General features: G+C 41.0%; 1 protein-coding gene across 1 annotated transcript in view; it reads right to left on the reverse strand.

Annotated features, from left to right (window-relative positions):
• Positions 1–7,894: 7,894 nt before the first annotated feature.
• The window catches only part of GPM6A (glycoprotein M6A), a 127,322-nt gene continuing 111,378 nt past the window's right edge, over positions 7,895–23,838 (reverse strand). The window contains exons 5-7 of the mRNA XM_075258477.1: positions 20,890–20,966; positions 17,026–17,091; positions 7,895–10,837 (exon numbers count right to left, since the gene is read on the reverse strand). Of these exons, the coding sequence (XP_075114578.1) occupies positions 10,685–10,837; positions 17,026–17,091; positions 20,890–20,966 (296 nt within the window). The 3' untranslated portion in view covers positions 7,895–10,684. The remainder of the gene's footprint in view (positions 10,838–17,025; positions 17,092–20,889; positions 20,967–23,838) is intronic.

A 23,838-nucleotide genomic window follows, 5' to 3' on the forward strand; every position in this document is an offset into this window, starting at 1 on the left:
CTGAACTAATCTCCCGCTACCTGCCCACACGTAACCTCAGATCCTCCAAAGACCTCCTACTCCGCTCTGTTCTCATCCGTTCCTCACATAACTGTCTTCTAGATTTCTCCTGTGCATCCCCCATACTCTGGAACTCCTTACCAAGACACAAGACTAACCTCCACAATCACAGGCTTCAAGACGGCTCTGAAGACTATCCCTATATTGTGACATCATAGCATCGGGAGCGGTGGTGAGCGTTTTATGCTCTCCGCTGCAAAACCGTTTTTTTTTAAATCGGACAAAGAGTACTCTGTGTCTGATTTTAAATGAATGGGTATGAAAGAGTCCTGCAGGTTTCCGTATCCTGCCTCTGTTTTGTGCAGGAAACAGAAACCTGCAGAACGGAGACCAGGCGCAGATGTGAACGAGCCCTTATTTGTTGAGAGGTTTAATCCATCTTATTCCCTCTAGCAAATAATTCAGTGTTTTGTAAATCAGGATACAGTGTATCAGAGCAGGAGAGAGTGTACTGCATGTTTCCAAAAAAGGAAAATTATATACAAAGTCATCTTTAATAAATACATTTAAAAAGAGGAGAAAAAACAGAGATCAGCGTTGTCTGAGTCTGGGGTAAGATAAAGATAGTACAAAAATAAGAAAATAGTATCCAGCCCTGTCTGATGGACTGTACTATACGTGGCATTGTTTATCCAAAACCAAGATATGATCCCGTAGTAGTGTCACATGTATTGTGTTACTTATGATACTGCTATATCGCCCCAATATCGCTCCACTAGCACCTGGGATGTGCACACACTTTTGTGGAGTATATAAATATCATGAGCCAAGTTCATGCCTTTAATAATCTTTAACTAGGCATCTTATGTATAGCTCTGTGCTGTAGAAAAAGTAACTCAGACAGTTCTTGTGATATTGGGCAGTTTTTGTCCCAGTTATGCAGAATAAGGGCCTATTCACACGGAGTAAACGCGGCAGGCAATGTGCCGCGTTTACGGGACGTTTGCGCCACGATTTTGACGGTGCATGTTTGCGATCGCGCTAACGCGATTGCAAACATGCACCGTCAAAATCGCGGCGCAAACATCCCGTAAACGCGGCGCATTGCGCGCCCATTTACTCCGTGTGAATAGGCCCTAATTGTACTGGATCTGGGTTTGCCAGCGTCTCATCTCATTTTCCAGGTCTTGACCTCCATTCCTCCACCAGCTTAACCTTTCTCACGTCGAGAGAGGTTGAAAAACTTGGTAAACCTTCCCCTCCAGCTCTGTTTTTGGTTCTGAAGATGAGTATGAGGACAGGTTTGACTAGAATAGGGAGGGTATTGGTTATGGTGAGTCTGAACTCAGTGACATTTCTGACTCCAAAGAGATGAATTGGAGTGATGTAGGCCCTGTATACACCAATTCTCTTGCCATTATCCACTCTGGACCTCAGCAGAGGATGCTTAAAGGGGCTCTATCAGCAAAATCATGCTAATAGAGCCCCACATATGCGTGAATAGCCTTTAAAAAGGCTATTCAGGCACCGTAAATCTTATATTAACCCCCGGTCCCATTTTTAAATTAAAAGATAAAAACATATATGCAAAACTTACCTGAACGTGCACCCTGGGCGGGGATAAACGATGCGACGTCATCTTCGGGCATGCCTGCCTCTTCTGTCTTCTTGGAGTAATGCCCTCTTCTCCGTATCTTCTTCCGGCTTCTTCTCGTGAAATCCCGCGCCTGCGTAATAGCGCTTCCCTCCGAATCGCTACTGCGCAGGCTCAGTCCCCGTAGACGTACGAGACAGTACTGTGCATGCGCAGTACAATCGCGAACTGCCATTAAGTGAAATGGCAAGTGAGCCTGCGCAGTAGTGATTCCGAGGGAAGCGCTACTACGCAGGCGCGGGATTTCACGAGAAGAAGCCGGAAGAAGACACTGAGAAGAGGGAGTTACTCCAAGAAGACAGAAGAGGCAGGCGTGCCCGAAGATGATGTCGCACCGTGCCCCCCCCCCCCCCGCCCAGGGTGCACGTTCAGGTAAGTTTTGCATATATGTTTTTATCCTTTTATTTAAAAAACGGAACCGGGGGTTAATATAAGATTTACGGTGCCTGAATAGCCTTTTTAAAGACTATTCACGCATATGTGGGGCTCTATTAGCATGATTTTGCTGATAGAGCCGCTTTAAGAGAGGAGGTACTGTAACACCAGCAATCTGCGCCACCCAGTATACTATCGTGCTGCCCAGGCAGTCACAAGTGACACCTGCCTATGTAAACCTGTTCAGCCCTCTGTGCTACATCTAATAGGATCTTGGTGAGCCAGTTCTTGTGAGGGGATCCTGATTCTGCATTACGGATTGATTCACTATACAGTATATTGACCATGGCCTTTTTTTTTACTTTGCTATTGACTGTGTTCCTGATCCACAACTATTCTGTGTATAATCTCTGCTTGTCCACCACCCGTGAATCCGAGTTGTTTGAGCTTATTCTTGACTTTGAACATTTGCTACCTGCCTCAGACCATTGGCCCCTATACAATTGGTATATGTATTGTTTAATTTCTCAACTTCTGTATTATAATAGAAAAGGTTGTTTTATAAAAGCTTTATTTTGCAATATCTTTAGTACCCACCTAGAGAGTCCTCAATATTACTTGGATTTTAATTACCTAGTCTTAAGATTATTAGAATGCTCTTAAGGCTGAGTTCAGATGGGTTTTTTGATCTGGAATTTGACACGGAGGCCGCCTCAGATTCCGGACCAAAAAAAACAGTAGCCGCAACTGGATGCCGGTGCAGTGCAACATGCCGCTCACGGAAAAAAGTAGCCTGGCGGTCTCCATAGACCACCATTATGAGGGACGGATTATGACGTGCATTACTCGGCATAATCCGCCCCCTCTATGCCTGTGTGAACTAGCCCTAAAGGTGCATTCCCACGGAGGAAAATGGTGAGGAATTTGGTGTGGAATTTTCCACGCTGAAAAAAAGCCTCCCATTGATTTTAATGGGTGCCGCTAGCCTTTTCTTTCCACCAGCGGAATTTTCCGCTAGTGGAAAATTCCACTTGTGGAAAAAAAAAGCTAGTGGCACCCATTAAAATCAATGGGAGGCTTATTTTTCAGCGTGGAAAATTCCACACCAAATTCCTCACCATTTTCATCTGCGTGAATGGACCCTAATTTTTAGTTGTAGACTTTGTGCCGCCTACCTGTGGACCCCATATACCATTGCTTTCCCTCCCTGTAGTTTAATTATTCATTGTAGCACTTTATTCTTTCACTTAATTTTTGCTCTTGAGTGACTAATTACTAACAAATAATTTTTCATTTATATTATAAGAACATAAGCGTGCAATTAAAATTATAATATTATATATATATATATATATATATATACACAGTATACTGTATATACATGCATATAGTGAGATGCAAATATTTTAGACAGATATGGAAAAGCACTGGCAAATAAGGGCTAGTTCGCCTCAAAGTCTGCCTCCATACAATGGTGGTCTATGGAGACAACTAGAGTTCTTTTTTCCGATAGCGGCGTGTCACCGCTAGCAGAAAAAAGAAGTGAGCTGCCCTTTCTTCAGGCGGCCAGCACTGCTACATCTCGGCATAGGAATGCATTGACCAGCGTTGATTGGCCGAATGCCATATAGAGTACAGCATTCGGCCAATCAACGCTGGTTCTGCCGAAGGAGAAAGTGAGCAAGACAGTTCCCCGCATATAAACATTACCTGAAGTCATGCTGTGCAGTTGATATGTAGGATTCCTGGCTGTTCGACATCCACAGATCTCAACCTAATGGTGTGATGAATTATGTATATAGTGGTTATTTCTTTTTTTTATATGACTAATATGTATTGTAATTCTAATAACAATCCATATCCCAGGATACAGATGTTCAAGAAGTTGATTAATACAAGTCAATGCAAAGAGCCCAGTGTCTTTTTTTTGCATATGTGTGGAGGAAAGAGAAGGGGGGGAGGAATATTCATTAAACAAACGAAAAATATAGCATCAAAGGCATGGGTGTCATAATTCATGTTCCGTAACTATCTGCATATATACACATGCGTTTCTTACATTAAGCATGTGGTGCGGTAATGTTCATAACACCCCAAATTTTGTATGTGTAGAAGGGATGATGCTTTTATCTCCATGTTTGGTATGCCTGAACTTGTAAAAACATTTAGCATTGCTAAATCCCTATATGAGGTACCCATACATAGTTGTGCCATATTCCCCAAAACATTCAGATATTTCTTGATTTGGCACATTTTATTACCCAGATTGGTCACAGGTGAGAAGGTCCAGAAAGGGGGCTAGGTTAGGGATCTTTCAAAAATGCATGACAGACAGGACACCTTTATACCAGGAGAGGCAACCAAACTTGTCATCTTACCAATTACTCTGCTGATCTTCACATACAAGCTTGAAAAGAAGTCTGTTTCCGGAGTGTATTCCCTTCTTATTTTGTGTGCTATTCGCTTGTATTTATTACATCTTTTTCATTGAGGACTGTACTTTATGTTTATTAAATCTTAATATTTAATAACAATTTCATTGGGTCTAAACATCCCCACCATCCCAAAGAGTGGAAATACCATTTAGCTTTGTTATCTTTTGTGTGTCAGTGTTCTAGAGGTTCACTAAGTGGTGCAATGGGTGCGGGTCTGAGTGATTTCCGAATATCATTGTCTCTTCTACCATAAATAGCAGCTGGTTGTGTGGAAGTGTAACTAATGGAGTCACTTTATAACTTTGTAGCCTGGTATGACAGGAGAGTATGGAGGTTGAGGTCCATAGCCAGGGTAACACGTCTGTGTGGTGAGTGAGTGTTTAGAATCCTGACAGATAGTTATCAAATCACTTGCTTATATTGATAGCCTATCTTATTTGTGTCTATAAGTGACCACCCAGTCACTAAAATCCTTAACGAAATTGCAGATCGGTTAAATGTACAAACTAGTGATGGGCGAATCAGTCCGTAACAAACTGAACTTGACCTGAATATCCAAAATTGTTCAGTGATTTGTTTCAGGAGAACTACACTGGCTGACATATTATACTCTGGGGTCTGAAGGGTATAATAGGTGAAAAATAAAAAAACATTCATACTCACCTTCCCTTACCTCTTATGGGGCCTTCTTGCAGCGTCCAGCATTTTCCTGTTGATATCTGGAGCTCCTCTGTGACATGGGCCTGGGGTCACTGCTGAGGCTTGTGATCAGGCCTCAGCGGTGACAGGGGCACGCCATGGATCATGTTGCTTGGCATGACCATGTAACTGTTGGTGGCCCAATCCCGGGTCCATGATATTACAGTAGAGTGCTAGTTGCTGTAAGCCCTGCAGATCAGCATCTCTGGAACAGCATCGCTCCCAGTAATGCTTACGTGTTGGGATCTGTGCTGCTCACTCAACATACAAACTGTAGTGGCGGCTTATTGCATCACTGCCTCATTGAAGGAATGTAATGTAAATGTTACCGGGAGCTGCACTGTCCTGGAGCTGTTAATCTGCAGGGGTCCAGATATTGCACCCTAGTGGATCTAATATTGATGGCCTATCCTCAGAAAGCGAATAACTCCTTTAAGGTTATTGAGTAGTCTCTGTGTATCTTAAGCAAGCCATACATCAACCTGTTAGAGGAGACACCTGTATATAAATGTGGATTTCTACATGCATATACTAAATAATTGAATCTATTTACATATATAACGATAAAGCTGACCATACATATTGCATTAATTCAGTCAAAACCAACAATTTCAGGGGGATCAATTAATCATCCAATGTGTGTTGGGGCCTTCTAACTCTACCAACAGCAGTTGGATTTCAACATTCCTGATGCTTTTTTTTTTTTTTCTTCAGGGACATAAGCAGTCACCGGAGTTGTCTGGCAGTAGTTTACTATCTTTAGCCATTCATTGTACTTGTATGCTTGGTCGAGTTGAGATACATGGAGATACATGGAGACTACAAAATAAACTTAAAGGAGTTATTCTCTTTCTAATATTGATGGCCTACCCTTAGGATACCTAAGGCAATACCTAAAATCGCCACTGCAGTATGTATGCTGAGATAGCAGCACAGGTCCCAGCAAGTAAGCATTACTAGGAGCCATGCTCTCACCAAGATGCTGATCTGTAGCGGACCTGAGTGTTAGACCCTCACAGATCTAATATTGTTAGCCTATCCAAAGGGAAGAAAGTGGATAACTCCTTTAAAGGCGACAAAGACAAAGAAAGCCTTGTGCCACTTTATCTCCCACTCAGCTAATTAGTTTTCGGGTGACAGCATGGCCAGTCATTGACTATTTGAGTAACCAGCAATGGAGAAAGCCAAGGGCAGTCAAGAGGAGAGTAACATACCCAATGCTTCTAGCTCTATTATCCCTTGTTCACATCTGCGTTGGTATTCCGTCTGGCAGAGTCCGCATGGAGACCCCCCTGAATGGAATACCAAACGCAATTGCAAGCGCTGTGCTATAAAAGTACACGGATCCCATAGACTGTGATGGGGTCTGTGTTCTTGCTGCCAGATCTCTGCACAGAACATGTGGACAGGAAAGTAGTTCACAATCTACTTTCCTGTCCACATGATTCAGGCAAACAACACGCAGCAAGCACACGGACCCCATTATAGTCTATGGGGTCCATGTGCTTTTACTGCACAGCGCTTGCAATTGCATTTGGCATTCCTTTTGGGGGGTCCCCATGCGGACTCCCCCGGACGGAATACCAACGCAGATGTGAACGAAGGGTTAGTTGTACTCTGTAGATTTAACATTGGTACCATATCCTGGTGATAATAGAAGCCTGAACCCCATGGAAGAATAGCTAAAAAGCCATTTAGCAATACAGTATATCTCTAGGATACTGGATTTTGTATATTACGTCTATCCGCATTTAAATATCACCTCGTGTTCTATAAAGGTATCTTGGGGAAAGTAGACTGTAAAAATCGTACCTGTAAATAAAAACATGTCACCATGTTATTTCAATTCTAAATTTACCCCGATTGCAATTACTTATTTCAGGGATATGCTTTCAGTCCAAAAATGACAAGTGATCGACATCGCCAGTGGTGTCATTGTGTAAAAGAAACAAGCGGTGACTACCAGTAAATACACAAAGTACACAAGTGTGTTTATTACATTTTGCAAGCACTTTGTTCTACATTTCAAAAACGCCACCATGAAGCTGTTGGCACATTTATGTACAAAACAGATTAATTATAATGCCTGCTACAAAGCATTCTTTGTGAAAATACAAACTCTAATACCAGAGGAAAGCCAAAAAGCATCAACATTGTTACACTGATCCATAGGACATTTCTTTAAAAATCACAAACTGTTTGAGACACAAAACTGAAACACTACAATATAGAATTTGAAAGAGGTTTAGAAGAATATTTTTGAAAAGAGTTTTTTTAATACTGCACAAATTTGAGAACTGTTGACGGACAGAAATGTCAAAAGAAAATCTAACTAACTATCACTACTAGATGTTCAAGCATGCAACGAGTAACTAGATTAGCATTATGCTTAGCGAATTTCTTTACAAAAATCCCCATCATGAATGAGTAATATTAGATAAAAAAATGTTTTCTTGGGGAAAAAGTAATAAAATTGCTAACTTATTCCATACAAGTCATTCTTTTCTTGTGATTTATAAACAAGACAAGACGCGTAACTTGCCGCATTTCCGGTGTAAAATGAAAAATTGTGATATTTAAAATTATTGTCTATGTGTGAACTTAAAACGAACTTAGAAAATGATAATTTAATTGATTGCCCAAATTGAATCATATTGTTGTTTTGTCTACGTAATAGAATATCTCCAATCATACCGCATCTCCCGATTATGACTGGTGTGTGACCAGTGTCTCCTTCCAACTACTCTTACCAATTTTTGGGAGAATCCTCTTATGCAGGTGTTGGAACGTTGGACATTTGAGAACCACTTTGACAACTCAATTCAAGAACTGCCTTGCACAAAGCACAATTGAAGGGTCTAGAGGCGGTGATAGACGTTACACACCAGTCAAAAACTTCTTTTTAAGTTTCTCACTGGACCCTCTCTTTAGAGTAATTGTAGTTTTATAACTTTTGACATGTCATAGCGGCATGTCGAAATTTCATGTGGCAGTCAGGTGCTGAGACCTCGACCGATCACTGAAACAGGTGCAGAAGTGATCAAACTGTGCATCTTTGGCTGTGAATCCATACCCAGCAAAACCCCAACTGTCTTTCAGTAATCCGTGGGTGCTCAAAACTTTTGACATACCATCATGGCATGTCAAGTTATATAAATCACTTACACTTCAAGAGTACCCGATTCCTCAACACCCAAACTATTCCTAGCTCAAAAATATACTATCACTAAAAACTAGTCCATTTACACAACCGTGAAGATAGTCTTTGCAATTTTTTGGATTCCACTAAGAATAACTGTTTCTATACCTTAATAAAGTAGTATGGCAAAGCATGACTATCTCAATGTACGTCAAACCATCACTATACAACTGTAGACGTTACCATCATAACTAGTGAATCAGTTGACAGAACTATTGTCTTTTCTACCATGTAGAATTTCTTGGAGGTCTGCAGGTATGGATAGAATTCGCAGACTCTCGACTCTGAAGTACATATAACATGACCACAAGAGCTTTGATGTTCACAATCCATAAAACTTTATCCGTTGGCCATGAGAACTCTGCAACGTAGATCTATGATTTCTAGTCTATCGATCCGCTGCATTCTGGGCCATTTTGGTTCACTACAAAAACTGACGCTCTCTGCTATATGCATATAGAATCACTTTCCATACAATGAAGAAAACTCAAGTTACCTCTTGCTGTCCTAGAGTCCAAGGTTAGAAAATAAAACAGCAGACCAATGTACACGGCCATCCTGATCTATTTTGTCATCTCGCTGGTTGAAGATGGTGCCATTAGGTATCAATTTTGAAAGGACTATTTACTTCAATATCCTAGATCTCAGCCGCAGATACGTCAATGAGAAAAGCTACCTTGAACTATATACTAAACCAAAAAAGCAGGTTATCCTATTAGCATGCACTATGCTATTTTGCAATGTGAAGCCAAATTGATTGAACCTGATAGAGACACTGCAACAAAGCTGGATGTTCTCTAGTGCAAAACGATGACTATGGTACACCCTCCTAAATACCAGAAGTGTATATGTTGTCACACAAATCTCTGGTTTTATGTCAGTTTCAGTACAAATCATAGAAACAGCATCTATGTGGTCATTTACATGTATAGAGATAAAAATCTAAGTGTAGAATGCAACACCCCATAGTCCAATATTGTCACTTACTAAACTTCCAACAACAACTACTCCATTACTAGAAGTGCAAAATACCAAAAAATTCTCAATGCAAGCAAAGAAAAATCATAGAAAATAAATGGTGAATTAACCCCAAGAGCTATCCAAATGATCAATGCACTAACACTGAACGGTCACAAAATTCATCAATAAAGTGCACAAAACAATATGTGATTTTGTTTAACCGTTGACAAAATTTTTGCTCGATTTTCATAAACACATCACAGCATTCCCAGAGCATTCCAAGAGGCAGAACAGATGGAAACAGCAAATTTGGTCCAGTAACACTGTTATGTTAAAACCCTATGGAGGGTTTCACTGAAAAAAAAAAACTTGTACAGTACATTGGTTTGCTGGAATGATCTCAAAGTAGAACTACATATACAGGTCCACGGCTAGTAAGGGTTAGAATTCTGTATACCCAGAAATATTTCACATTTCAGACAATTTATGAAAGAATATGTGAGAAAACATTGAATTCAGTTGATAGCATGACATTTATTTTACAACAAATATAAAAAAGCAAGGGTTAAATAATAGCTAGATGCCTACATATGGATTTCAGCTATAGATTATCTGTTGGTTAAACACCACTTACATATTTGATTAAAACTGGGCATAAGATGTCATTTAATGGGGCGTGCCCATGCACTATCCTCACAATATGCATGCTCACATGTTATACAGATGACTATGTCACTGTTGTTGCCAGAACTTGAAAACTGAGGTTCTAATAGCATACATTAATACTGATACATAACACCAATAAAGAAGCACCGCTAAACCTGCCAAACAGAAATTCTACCTATGACTACTCATAGGGCCAAAACACTACTAAGAAGCCTGAACAGTCCATGCATGGTTTAGAACTTAGAGCTGTAAGCATATTATTGTACATGCTTTCTGTACAACGATCCCTTTGACGTTTACCTGTAGGTAAAAGTAGTTTTTGAAACTCAAAACTAAAAAGTATAAAAAGCTTTCTCTTAAAAACATAGGAAACAATGCAAAATGTTTTATGCAAAACACATAGAAAGTGGTTAAAAAAGGAAACAAACATCTTTATTTAACAGTTAATTTTCTTTAGCTAAGAAACCAGTCACCTTATGACAATTTAGGAAAGACTATAAGGGTGTTCCATATTATATGACATTGTCACACAGACCACTGTGAAGATGCCAAGTGCTGGTCAATCAAGGTTATGTAGATAGGTGGCATTTAACCCATCTTTAGGAAAAGCACTTCATTTTCATTTTACAATGGAAGGGAGGCTGTTAGTTGAAACAACAAAGAACTGAAATGTTACAAAGATGTGGGAGGTTAGTTTTATGTGTAAGCATTGAGTCGCTCTTTGGAGCGGGTTGAGTGGATGTCATGCAGTTCCTGTTCTTCCTTGGATTTGATGTCCTCGTATTTCTGCATTCGGCATGCATCTTTCACATAGGCCCAGTTAGCAGATAGCACCATCAGGTAGTGGACCTGGAAGAGAAATAAAAGGAGAGTGAATATAAAATATACAGAACATAATATAAGAGTTAACAATGTTTCAGGAAAGGCCTTTACTAAAAGTGTGTCGCAGCACACTCTGCCTCCATTTCTGAGATATCTGATCTTCAGACAGCCGGGTACAGAGCAGATGGAGCTGAGAAGTTATTCCAATTGTTCCGAGACTCAACCTTACATGTTACAAAGAAAGAATATGTAAATCTGACTTCCATGATGTAATTAGGATGCCAGTGCCTCAAATATGCACACCAATAGAGGGCGCTGACTGAGAATGTGCAAGTCTATCTTCCATGATGTAATTAGGAAGACAGAGTCTCAGTCAAGCACAACCTATAGAGGGCGCTCCCTTTAACATCATGCCGACCTTCTCAGAGGCCTTTGTTTGCAATGATGTTGGGATTATACCAGATACGGTCTCTCAGCCAAGGACAGCTGTTTCAATGTACTTGCATCTCATCAGCTTGGCGCAGAGAGGACTGATCTGGCAGAGGTGAGAGGCTTAGACAGGGTTGAGGGTATATCGTCACTCCATAGGGAGAGACCACCACATAGGTGTGTGGAGTCTTATTAAGCCATGAGCGCTCCACTGCAAAGGAACATGGGAAAAATATGCAAAGCTGACTTCCATGATCTAATTAGGATGCCAGTGCCTCAAGTATGCACACCAATAGAGGGCGCTGACTAAGAATGTGCAAGTCTATCTTCCATGATGTAATTAGGAAGACAGAGTCTCAGTCAAGCAAAACCTATAGAGGGCGCTCCCTTTAACTAATCCTAACCCTTTTTTTTTTTTTTTTTTTTTAAAGAAGACAGTGAGCCATCTGTGACTAACACAAAGCATGGATAAAACCGTGATAATGTACAAAGATCTTTGTTAAAAAGATTGGTTATCAAAACTAAAGTTATTTAGTCCAGAGAAGAGAACGCTGAAGGGAAACATGGCTTTATAGAAACGTAGATATTCTTAATAAACTAAATGCAATGAATTATTTATTCCACAGATTGGGCATGGGGTCACTGCTTATAGTTAGTAAGTGCACTTTCATCATTAAGTTCAGATGCATTACTTTAAGTCTTGGAACACGATTTGGCAGAATTTAGGAATTGTGTAAAATATGGCAATCTGTAAAGGGATAATGCCATGAACATTATTTATCCTCTATCCATAGAATAGGCTTAGCTTAGTGCTCTCCAGGACTCTCATTCAAGATATCTCCAGAACACCCACTGAATGGGAAAGCGGACACCTGTGCGTCTACTAATGGTTTGGCTACTTTTTCAATGGCTGCATTCACAACAGGTGTGAAGCATCCCTCCTATGGAGAGAAGATCAGCATTGTTTGTGGCATAATCCCTTTAAAAAATAGCTGTATATCCACCTTCTAAACCACAATATATAGTACTACTGGGATTAATGTAAACTATTGATCCAGGGATCAGTCCAATTGCCAGCAGGGTCTGTGTCATTAACACAGTGGATTTTGTCTTCCTTTAGATCCTCTTGGGTTTATAAGTTTAAGATGACTGAACTTTCTTCAAACTTTTTTTGGGTTTTTTTTTACAGACTACTCAACTTTTTTCAGACCAGCATCATTCTTTGGATCTACCAGACAAAGTGATTCTGGTGCTTACCCTCCACCGTTACAAAGTATGTGTATGCCCACATGTTCACCCAAGAGGAAAGCTAATGAAGTAGACGTTACTAGATCTGTGTTTTTTTTCAACAAAGTTTCTTACATATTTAGGAGACCATCCATCTTGTACAATACATACAATTCACACAATTTTATATCTTGACATGGCTTACTAATTTCTGAGTTTTCTGCATTAAAATCTTGACATTGGCTATGTTAAGCAGAGGAGTGAAGTTTAACAAGTTTGGACAAGGACAAGGGAGAGCATAGATGGTACCTGGTAAGTAGAGTTGAAGATGGGTCAGCAAATACTTATTTATGTGGTGTAAGAAAGTAATACGTGGGAAGGGAAGATGCCAAAAATATACATGTAGGAGGGAAGAAAGATGACAGCTAAAGGGAGGCATGATATCTAGAAAAGGGTAGAGAGAAGAAACTAGAGGAACAGGGGTAAGGAGAGAAGTTATCGTGAGGGAATGTGGAATAATTGATATCAAAGCAAGAGAAAAGGAGAGAGCAAACCTTCAGGGAAAGGCCAAGGTAATACCTGGGCAAATACAAGTGTAGCAGTCATTAAACAGACAGGGGTCCTACCATATTGTACCTTTGCAGGATTACATTCTCCTACCACAGAGCACTGCTTGAGTCTGCCAGTAGATGGCAGTAGAAGAAATGAAAATAACGATATGGTGGTTTTGCATATTAAAGTAATTTATAAGAGCTGTATGGAGCGCACAGCATCACATACACATTGGGATTCAGGATGCTAAAGCAGCTAGCAGATGGGGGTATAGAAGACAGTAGGATAGGAGACCATTGTGTAGGTGGCCATTAGCCGGTAATTAAAAGGAATTTTGTGGGCATTTTTTTTATAGTGCATTCATTGCACTGTATAGAAAAAAATTCCCAGCACTCCAGTGATTAGATTTGCTAACAGGGTGGAGGTCTCAATGCTCAGCCTCCATCACTGCTGCTCCAACTCTCATACGACTGACTCTATGGACCTACATCTGGAATAGAGCAGAATCAGTGATGTCACAGAGTCAGGAATGAGACCTCCACCCACAGAGAAGGCAACTTGCATTTTGTATGTGCAGTTGCAATAGTTTGTATATGGAATCAGAAAGTAGTGAGGGGGTGAAGTCAGTGGGGAAGCTACAGTATGTAATATAGAGGCAGAAAAAGTGTATGTAGTCATGTGCAGGTCATAAGAAGAGCAGTGGCAGTTGTGTGGGGTACGCAACAGTGGCTGAATAGGAGAGGCAGCGGTAGTTGTAGGGATAACCTAGAGACTGAATAGGGTGAGTGGCAGCAGGTCATAGGAAGAGCGGTGGCGGTTGTGTAGGGTCAGGGACGGCTCCAGGTTTTTATGGGCCCTTGGGCGACAGAGCCTCAGTGGGCCCCCTTGTAAAGGAGGTGGGGGAGCAAGACACTGTGTGTTGCAGATGAAGCGAGTGACGTCACACAGGAGTGTGGCGTCACCAACGCCATACCTCCCAATTTTTAAAGAATAGAAAGAGGGGCAAAATGGCCCCACCCACTTATGTTGACTCTGCCCATTCTCATTAATCACGTGCTCCCACACAGTATAATCCTCCTACAGTCACCCGTAAATTATATGCCCAGTGCCGCACCTCCCATGAGGCGACCTGAAGCGAGCGCTTCAGGCGGCACTATTCCAGGGCCTCAGGGAGGGCGGCATTTTTGCTAACCTAAGCCAGTCCAGGACAAGCTGTCCTGGACTGGCTTATCACCGAGCGGTGGTTTGGGGAGGCCACTGAAGCAGCGCTGCTCCGGCAGCCTCTCCTCACGCTCAGGCAGAGAGCAGGCAGTCTCCGGGCCTACTCTCTGCCGGCGAACGGGGCTAAGCCCCGCCCCTTCACTCGACCACGCCCTCAATCCACCCGGCCACGCCCCCGATCCACCGGCCACGCCCCCGATCCGCCCCCTCCTCCCGGCGGGGGGGGGGCGGCTTTCTGCAGTTAGCTCGGGGAAGGTTCACCCCTGTATATGCCCCCCCTCCATCTATCCCCCAGTTTCATATACACCCTTCCTCTGCCCCCAGTTTCATGTCCCCCCTCCATCTCTGTCCCCAGTTTCATCACGTTCTCCCCCTTCATCTGCCCACAGTTTCATGTCCCCCGTCTCTGCCCCAGTGTCATGCCGTTCCCCCCCCTCCATCTCTGTCCCCAGTTTCATGCCATTCTCTCCCCACCCCCTTCATCTTCCCCAGTGTCATGCCGTTCCCCCCCTCCCCTTCATTTGCCCCCCCAGATTCATTGGGCCCCCTCCATCTCTGTCCCCAATGTCATGCCATTCCCCCCTCCCCTTCATTTGCCCCCCCAGTTTCATTGGGCCCCCTCCATCTCTGTCCCCAATGTCATGCCATTCCCCCCTCCCCTTCATTTGCCCCCTAGTTTCATTGGGCCCCCTCCATCTCTGTCCCCAATGTCATGCCGTTCCCCCCCTCCCCTTCATTTGCCCCCCAGTTTCATGGGCCCCCTTCATTATGTTCCACCTTAATAATTAATACAAAAAAACCACACTCACACTTACACTCCCCTTCCATCGCTCCCCCGACGCTCCTCTCTCCGCTCTCACTCCATTCACCTAGGCGATTAAAGCAGGAGCTGTGTGTGAGATCAACTCCTGCTTTAAAGCTGCGGCCCTACTTGCGTCTGTAGGCCTACACACGCACGCCGGGCCACAGCTTTAAAGTAGGAGCTGATCTCACACACAGCTCCTGCTTTAATCGCTTATGTATTTAATTCAGCTCATCGGCGTCCGTCGGACGCCGATGAGCTGATATCGGGACAGGCAAGTGCTGGGGCGGGCAAGTGCCGGGGGGCCCCCAGAGGCTCTGTGGGCCCCGGCACTTGCCCGACTATGCCGTGCGCTGACGCCGGCCCTGTGTAGGGTGCACAACAGTGGCTGAATAGGAGAGGCAGCAGTAGATGTAGGGGATAACCTGGAGACCGAATAGGGTGAGTGGCAGTTGTATTAGGTTAGTAACAGCTGTATGGGATGAGCAGATTACAGAAGAGGTTCAGAGATATGGAGGCTGAGTGAACAATAGGTTACTGTTCATCATGGTAAGGGGTGGTACAGACATGATACTTAGATGATCATAGGGAAGAGAGAAAGTATAGCAATCCCGGTGAAGAAGATGAGTAGATGCAATCATGGAGGATGGGAAAAAGCAATTATGAAAAGGCAGATTTGGGAATGGAATGGAAGAAAAGGCAATCATAGCTGAGAAGAAATGATCCTAAGGTACAAGAAATAATATTGGGGGATTGGAGCAAGATGGTACCAGAAGAGGCAGCTATATTGCCTTAGGGATAGAGGAGATGATGCTGTAAGTGAAAGATGGATGGGAAGTTATATAGGCCACATGGCTCTGAGAAACCAGGGCACCCTGCTGTGAATATAACTATAACATCACACAGAGGGAACCCAGAGAGAAGAATTGTAAGTATATACTTGTGTGTCTACTGCATGTGTATCAGATGTGGACGGCATATACTAGCATTATGTCACTAATGTTTATCACGATGAGACAACGTCTTTGTGTATTGTGGCACAATGTTACCATGCGGGGTAGATCATATGGAGGGCTTCCACAGCAATCCTCAATAGGATGTCCTCTAGGCCTGCACTGGTTGTGTATTTACTGTATGTTACCAAAATATCCTAAACTTTTAACAGATCAATATTGTGTTGTTCTGATTGACTGGCCGGTGAATTGTGCTTGAAGTCATGGTAAGTGTCGTTCTTCTACATTGTCAATCTCTCCTAGTTGTCATTATGTAAGTAGACATGAAATGGTGTTAGTCTAAACATGTGCATCGCATTGAAAATTGTCTGGTATTTTTATAGACATCTGATATATCCTCTGGCTACATTGCCATAGAAACACAATGGATAGACAGACGATGGGTAGAATACACTATCTTTTATTAGTCATACTGCTTTACAAAACCAGAATTATTTAGAATTTTTTTTTTGGCTTAAACATCAATAATTGCATATCGTTTAGTTTATTTGCAGTAGCAATGTGGGCTTGTTGCCTGTAGCAACCGGTCAGAATTACATGAAAAATAAAACATGTTGTCTGCTCGATACCAACATTTTATTGTACCGGGCCTATGTCACAACACATACCAGCATTATTCTTTCTTTATAATAAAAATACAGAAAATAAAGTTATGTGAAATGAGGCCGTATTGGATTATTGGAAAGCGTACAGATTTTTTACAACATTTTTGGCTACAGATTGCTTGTTTTTCGCAACCATTGGTGGGAGGTTTTGGTCAATTCTGCTAATAGCATCATAATATTTAATAAATCACATTAGCACAGTGGTTGACTTTACCACCTTACAGTACCAGGACTATGCTATGACGGTTGGCATCTCCATGTTCCTGTGTTTGTATGGGTTTCCACCAAACTCCAAAAAGCATATATTCTACTGATAGTAACTATGATTCAATGCATTGATTTCACCATGCCACTATATCAGCTTACCATAGCAATAACTGCAGCTCCAGCTCCAGCCAAGGCAACAATAAAGAGATGGAAAGTCATGTTGAGCTGTAAAAAAAAAAAAAAAAAAGGAAAATAGGGACAAAATAAGACGAGGAAAGTTGCTTAAATGTCTTGTACACTAATATAGTAAGTTTACACGAAGTGTTCAGCATGATCTTGTAACGCATAAGCAACAGATAGCTTTATTCTATTTAGTAAAATGGTGATCAAAGGTGGACGTTCACTTTAACGCTGAGGCCATACGTTGTAGATTTTGCTGCAGTTTTTTGAGCCAAAGTGTCTGATATGTTTAGAATTCGTTTTGAAGTGACTCTTGGCATGGGATCATAAAAAAGCTCTACTTTACTGATACGGAGCCCTCAGTGACAGCAAAATCTGCAACACCAAAAAACAAACAGCTTTTCTATAACATGTGGCCCCAGTCTTAATGTAAATGTCCACCTTTGAACACATTTTCTAAATAGAATAATTCTATTTATTTTCTAGATATATATTACAATGGTCATATCGCTACTTTACTGATATAGTGCTATAAATGACATGCAGTGACAAAGAACCAAATGAAATATCAAGATTAGGAGCATAGTATTGTGCTATCATACTACTGAACTTAAAGGGGTTGGAGAAACTCATGTGGAGACTCGGGAGCTATAAAATAAAAACAAAAAAAAAAAACAAAAAAAACATTCACCTGTCCCCAATGCTCCATTGTTTACTGTAGCCTATTCATCAATGCTGGAAGTCCTGAGCCTCACCTGTGACTCCTGAGACCAGTCAGACACCTCAGCGGTCACTCATATACGTCACTGGTTCTTTCCCAGTGTCTGTTAAGGCTGCTGACTGATGACTTCCACCATTGATGCGTCGGCAAAAGACTGAATGGACATAGGCAGTAGACAATGGATCACCGGGGGACTCTTGAGTATGGTTTGTTAAAATTTTACACCTCCCCAGGCCTGTACACGGGTTGCACCAATTCCTGGACAACCCCTTTAATGTATCAGCAGTATGCACCCTAAACTCAATATAACTCTATAGGGCAAACGTAGGTTAAACATGCTGTCCGACTTACTATAAAAATGTAATAGTGGTATGAAATTCTATAATGTGAAAAGAAAAAACAGATCACCTCATAAATGTTCCCTGCTCCAGTGGTGACAGCCTGGTCCTGGACTCATTTGTTATCATGTGACAACTGCAGTAAATCATTGGCCTCGGTGGTGACATCTGCACATGCAGCACATGGCCAACTGGACTTAGAAGTTTAAGGCCTTATGCTTTTTCACTTTATACATGTTCTCGTGTTTATTACATTTTTTAGTAAGTCAGACAATTTCTTCAAAACTAGACTGTATGCGCTAAATTCATTATATTGGTATACGTTGGATTGCAAATTTGATGTAGCCAAAGCCATGCCCCATTTTTCATGGGCCACACCACTTTCTCCAAGAACCAATGTTGTTCGCGACGTGTGGGTCAGAATTCTGGAGCATTTTAAAATGGATCTTCCCCTATGTTTCTGCAAGTGCTTTGTAGCTCTATATCAGAACAAATGGATGTCCAACTGCTATAAACAAATATTAAAAGACCTAACACCCATGTGGTGCTATATGGCATGCATATATATTTCTATATTGTTATGACACTGAAGTGTATATCAAGGCAAAATGTCTGTTTGTGACAGGTCTGAGAACATGGGAATAGCCGTGTATAGGGTATGCTGGCCTGATCATCTCTCTATGGGAAGACACAAGTGCAAAATGCTGCATCACTCATAGGGCCGGGGCTCATAGGTTTGTTGCTTGGACACGTGGTAGGCAAACACATGGCAGATGAAACAAAGATTAGGCAGAAAAGAGATGTCCTGGATACCCTGTAGTTGATATTTGGACCTTCAATCCTACAACTGGCAGCTGAGGCTTGTGGTTAGTCTTGTCAGGTGGAGTCATACAGTCAGACAACAATCAAAGTACAGTGACATGAGACTAAGGGGCTATTCACACTTTGCAAAATGAAGAGGAATTGAAGAGGTCTCCTGACTCGGATTTCTCTTCATTTCCCAGTCCTTCAGCTTTCTGCTGCAGATTTCACTTGCTGATCAGCTTCAGATGAATGTGGCTATATGCGGAGTATTTTGTGTAATGGGGTCTGGGAATGATCAGCCTTATTTTCTCAGCGTAATGCTTTGATCATTGAAATGGAAGAATCTGATGCTGATTTTGAGGCAAGAATCACCTGAAAATCAGTGCCAAATTCCTACATGTGATCATATCCTAAGAATGGCCTACATGCCTGATATGGCCACTTTGCCCTACAGACAGAATCTGCCAAGTTTTGTTGAAGTGTTCTTGCTTCAATGTTTTCAGGCCATATACTGTATCTCTGCTGTAAAGAGGAAAATTAAAGAGCTTTTGCTTATTTTTTCATACATCAATTGTACAGGTAGACAGGACAAACTTTGCAATATACTTCACTAAAGAAACGGGCTGTGTCTTTAACTATTACTCATTTCTTTGCTTCTTATTGTCCGAGTGATTTTGGTCTGTACTTTGTACAAAAGCAGATAAGTTTACAATGAAATATATGGGGAGGGGAGAAGAGAGACAGAAATATGGGACCATCTACAGGGTGGATTGGTGGACTGACTTACCACCCAATAGAACGATCTTTTATAGACATCTATCACATATCCTTATTTAACGGATTGTTCTGTGACTAACATATTGATGAACTATTCTTAGGATAGCCCATTAATATCAGATCAGCAGTCATTTGACATCCAAGAAGCAGCAGTGCCATTGTGACAAGTGCTGTTTCCTCTTCACAGGCCATGTGACATCATCCTAATGACAGGTCTTCAATAGTTTAGTATGTTCACACAGCGGAAAATGGAGAAATCCCATTTTCCACCACCGTATTCAGATGCAGTGATGTCATTGCAGATGGGATACTGATGCAGAGCATTGGAATTAAATTGTGGCTTTCCACTGCGGATAAATTGCCTCAGTAGATTTTGAATAAGTCAGTTTTTATTCATATGCTAATGAGCTTCGACCGTGCACCAGAAGTGTCTGTGTGTCTGCTCTATGTGTATGTACAGCAGAGGCTGCTGTGCTGATGACTCGTCTCTGCTGTACATATACATAGGACAGACAGTGCACACAGACACTTCCGGTGCATGGTCGAAGCTCATTAGCATATGAGTAAAACTGACTTATTCAAATCTACTGAGGCTATTTACATACTAAAGGTAGGTGTGGAATAGTCTTTCTAAAGCTGTGCAAGGATGTGCTTATCTAAAAATGACATTTCCCAATGATGGAGCCCCTTTAAGAAAAAAAAAAAACATAAAATGGATAAAATTAAAATTGTTCTTTGATTTTTAACCTGTAGTGACTCAACTACTGCCCAAAATGTCTTCCCAAATCAGAGCTGCTATTTAGGATCCAGACCAGCTATATCGATATTATATTATCTATAATCTGCTTTGACCAGAATTCTTAAATCTGGTTTCGCTTTGATTGCTAAATCAAGGAACAGTAAAGACACGTGTGAAGTATTCATGTGTATTATGTGCTGCTCTATGGGAGATGCTCTCTATTAGTCAATGACATTTTAACTCTTTCTACGATGTTATTTCCAGCTACTTTGATAGGTGATCTCTACTAGCTAGTATCCAGTATATATTGTGATGAATTCTAGCTATCTCTTTCTCGGTTATTAAGTCAGCGTGTGTATTCAGTATCTTGGGTTATTAATGCTCGCTATTGTCATTCAGCATCTCTGCCTTAGTATGAAAGGAATCAGGTGTAAGATTCATGTGTGCAGGATTGTATAACTCACATCAGTAGATTCACACATCCTCAGGAAGGTTTCAGATGGAGTACACAATTTCTTTTCTTCACCAACAGTAACAATGCCTAAAAAATAACAATCATGGCAATACAGCATAAATAAAAAATATAATACAGAATTTTCAGCTTATATTGCAAAACCAGGCTCAATATTTGAATAGTATGCAGTATGGCATAGGGTTTATGGAGCCCTGCAAAACAAACCTCTCTCTGCGGGTTCTGTAAGATAAAATGAAAAAAGCTCAAATGGGTGGGTGGGTGGGGTGCAATGGAATGAAATAATAAATTATCCATTGTGGCTGTCACTAGAAACTAACATATCACCCAACCCTGCAGATAGATAGGTTAGAGTTAAAAAAATAAAATAAAAAATCAAACATTGTTTTTCCATTGTGAATTTGTTTTTCCGTGGCCAAGATATCGACATTTTTTTTTCGGTATGCGAGTGAGTCCTTTGGAGCAATGACAGCTCCTTGGTAGCTCTATAGAGGTGAGTGGCTAGGCCCTAGTGTCTCCAAAGAACGAATCTGCATATTGACAAAAATGGCAATATCTCAGCAATGGAGACATCATTCTACAAGAGGAAAACCTGTTTGATTCGGATGACCTTAACCTCTATCTATGGGGCTAGGTTCTGGTGACAGACTACATTTAAGTGTTGTTACTCCAATGCTTCCTACTGGTCTTAGTGTATTTTGCAATGAAATGCCCATGTGGCCACTGGAGCCAATTACTGGATTACAATAGTCACAGTATTACTAGTCTAGATTACAGCAATTGGCTGTAGTGCTCACACTGATGTAGTCAAGTAAAAAAGACCGGCAAGGACACCTGAGAGGTAGAAACAGTAGGGGAGCTAACAGGTGAGTGATAGCACTTTCTTTATTTTATGCCATCGCCTCCCCTTTGTGTTAATCTTCTTCATCTCGGACAAATAATTTAAATTAGGAAATTAACTGTATAAGTAATTCATATTAACCCCTAAAATATCAAGTAATACCAGTATAACCATTGTTAAATGCAAAATCATACACAGAGCCCTCCTGATCCACCAGACCTGTAAGGAGCCGATACAGATTATTCATAGCTTCTTAGACCCAATGTAAGTCGTAAGTCAATGGTCAGGAAGGCCCACATAGAAAGCATTCATATTATACATAAAGCAGAGGATGTTTACTTCCATCTTGTTAGTTATTTGGTTAAAGATGCCCTAATTTAAAAGAAGTGAATTTGGTAATGCATCAAATTCAAGGAGACTTTGTCATAAGAAAATCAACTCTACATGGAAGTCTGTTCTTTTGTATCATGGCACAAACCCATCAGAAAAAAAGAAAAGATCATCCAAAGGATTTAGCTGTGCAGTGCCATGTGTTGGTTCTTCTCAAGTCTCTTTGTCATGTTTTATTATGTTACAGATATCCCTGACTGTTCATATTACCTGCTGTAAGAAAAATAAGTTTCCTGTCATCCTTGTAAGATGTGATTTTCTCAATACTGCACATTGTACCAAAAGACTAACACTTTATGCAGAAGATGGAATTGCTGCTTTCTTGTATAAGGGTACCATCATGGTTGGAGTGGTCCACAAGGGTGCCAGAGGCTTGTCCTGGCAGTAAAGGCTCATAATAATAATAGTTTCCTTTTGGAGTGGACTAAATATAATTTCTCTGACCTTACTGATATGTCCAATGTGTGAAATGATAAAATTTACAACACTATTCAAAGTGGATTTGGACATTTCTGTATAAATGGGGAATGAGCCCTCAAAATCAGCATAAGGAACTCAGGTCCCAGCGGCACTGCAAGGGGTATGTGTCCCAGTTCTATTGAATGGTGCCCGGTGTCTCCCAGAAATCACCAAATTCCATTGAATCTGTGCCCCAGGTATATTTGGAGTCTTGCAATAACTCTGTTCAGGCCAAAAAAAGATCCAGTTGCCAGTTGGTCTACCTATAGATTAAGGCTGGCACCATTACTGGGTATGGAGTTCTTGCTTCACTTCAGCCATTCCTTTGTGACAACCTCTTTGAAAATGTAACCTATAATCCCATCACACAGCACAATACCATATATAAAAGATATTCCTCATTTCAGACTGATGCCTATGACAAGTATTATGCTTATACCCTGCCTGCTGTGATATATTGTGGAGCAGCATGCCTCGCTATAAAAATATATATCTCTTACAAGTATGTGTAATCATCTGTAAGTAATAAAATCCATCTAGATCTGAAATGATCAAAAAGAGTTACAATAATGTTCACAGGAACTCCTGACCTTAAAACTAAATCAACAAAGACAACTGCAGTCAAAGACGAGAGGAAAGAAATATTGTTCTGCCCTTATGAAGAGACACTGGACCGAGGCCGCGGAAAAGAAAAAGTGCGGATGTGACCTGAACTATAGAAGAAGACATATGAAAGAAAAGCGGCCAGGACTATTATCTCTTATTAGAAATGCGAGTTTGTTATCCATCTGGACTCTGATGGTTTACAAAATATTAAGATAATTCATTTATTATTTAGGACTTTTAGATTGTGGATAATGAGATATTCTGACAAATAAACTCACTTAATAGCTGCCTAACTGTTTTATTCATAAGGATGAGCTTTGTGGGCTTTTCTTTCAGATGTTGGATGAGCCGCTTTGTTTCCTCATTAAAATTCCTTTAACTCCTTATAGACACGACCTAGTTTGGTACTTAATGAACAAAGAAATTATATTTTCTTTCGATTCCATGTTTTGAAAGTTGTGGCTTTTAAACCTAAATCAACAGCTTATTTTTTTGCTGGAGAAGTTGTATTTTCAATGCTACCATTTTTAGATACATACAATGAGTTTAATTCTTTATAGAGAGGGAGGGTTGGCGAGTAAAGCTGCCATTATTTTTCTGATTGTATATTTAAGGAATTCATTGTATGGTATAAATGGCACAGCC

Source organism: Leptodactylus fuscus, chromosome 1 (assembly GCF_031893055.1).
Source record: "Leptodactylus fuscus isolate aLepFus1 chromosome 1, aLepFus1.hap2, whole genome shotgun sequence".
Taxonomy (NCBI): Eukaryota; Metazoa; Chordata; class Amphibia; order Anura; family Leptodactylidae; genus Leptodactylus; species Leptodactylus fuscus.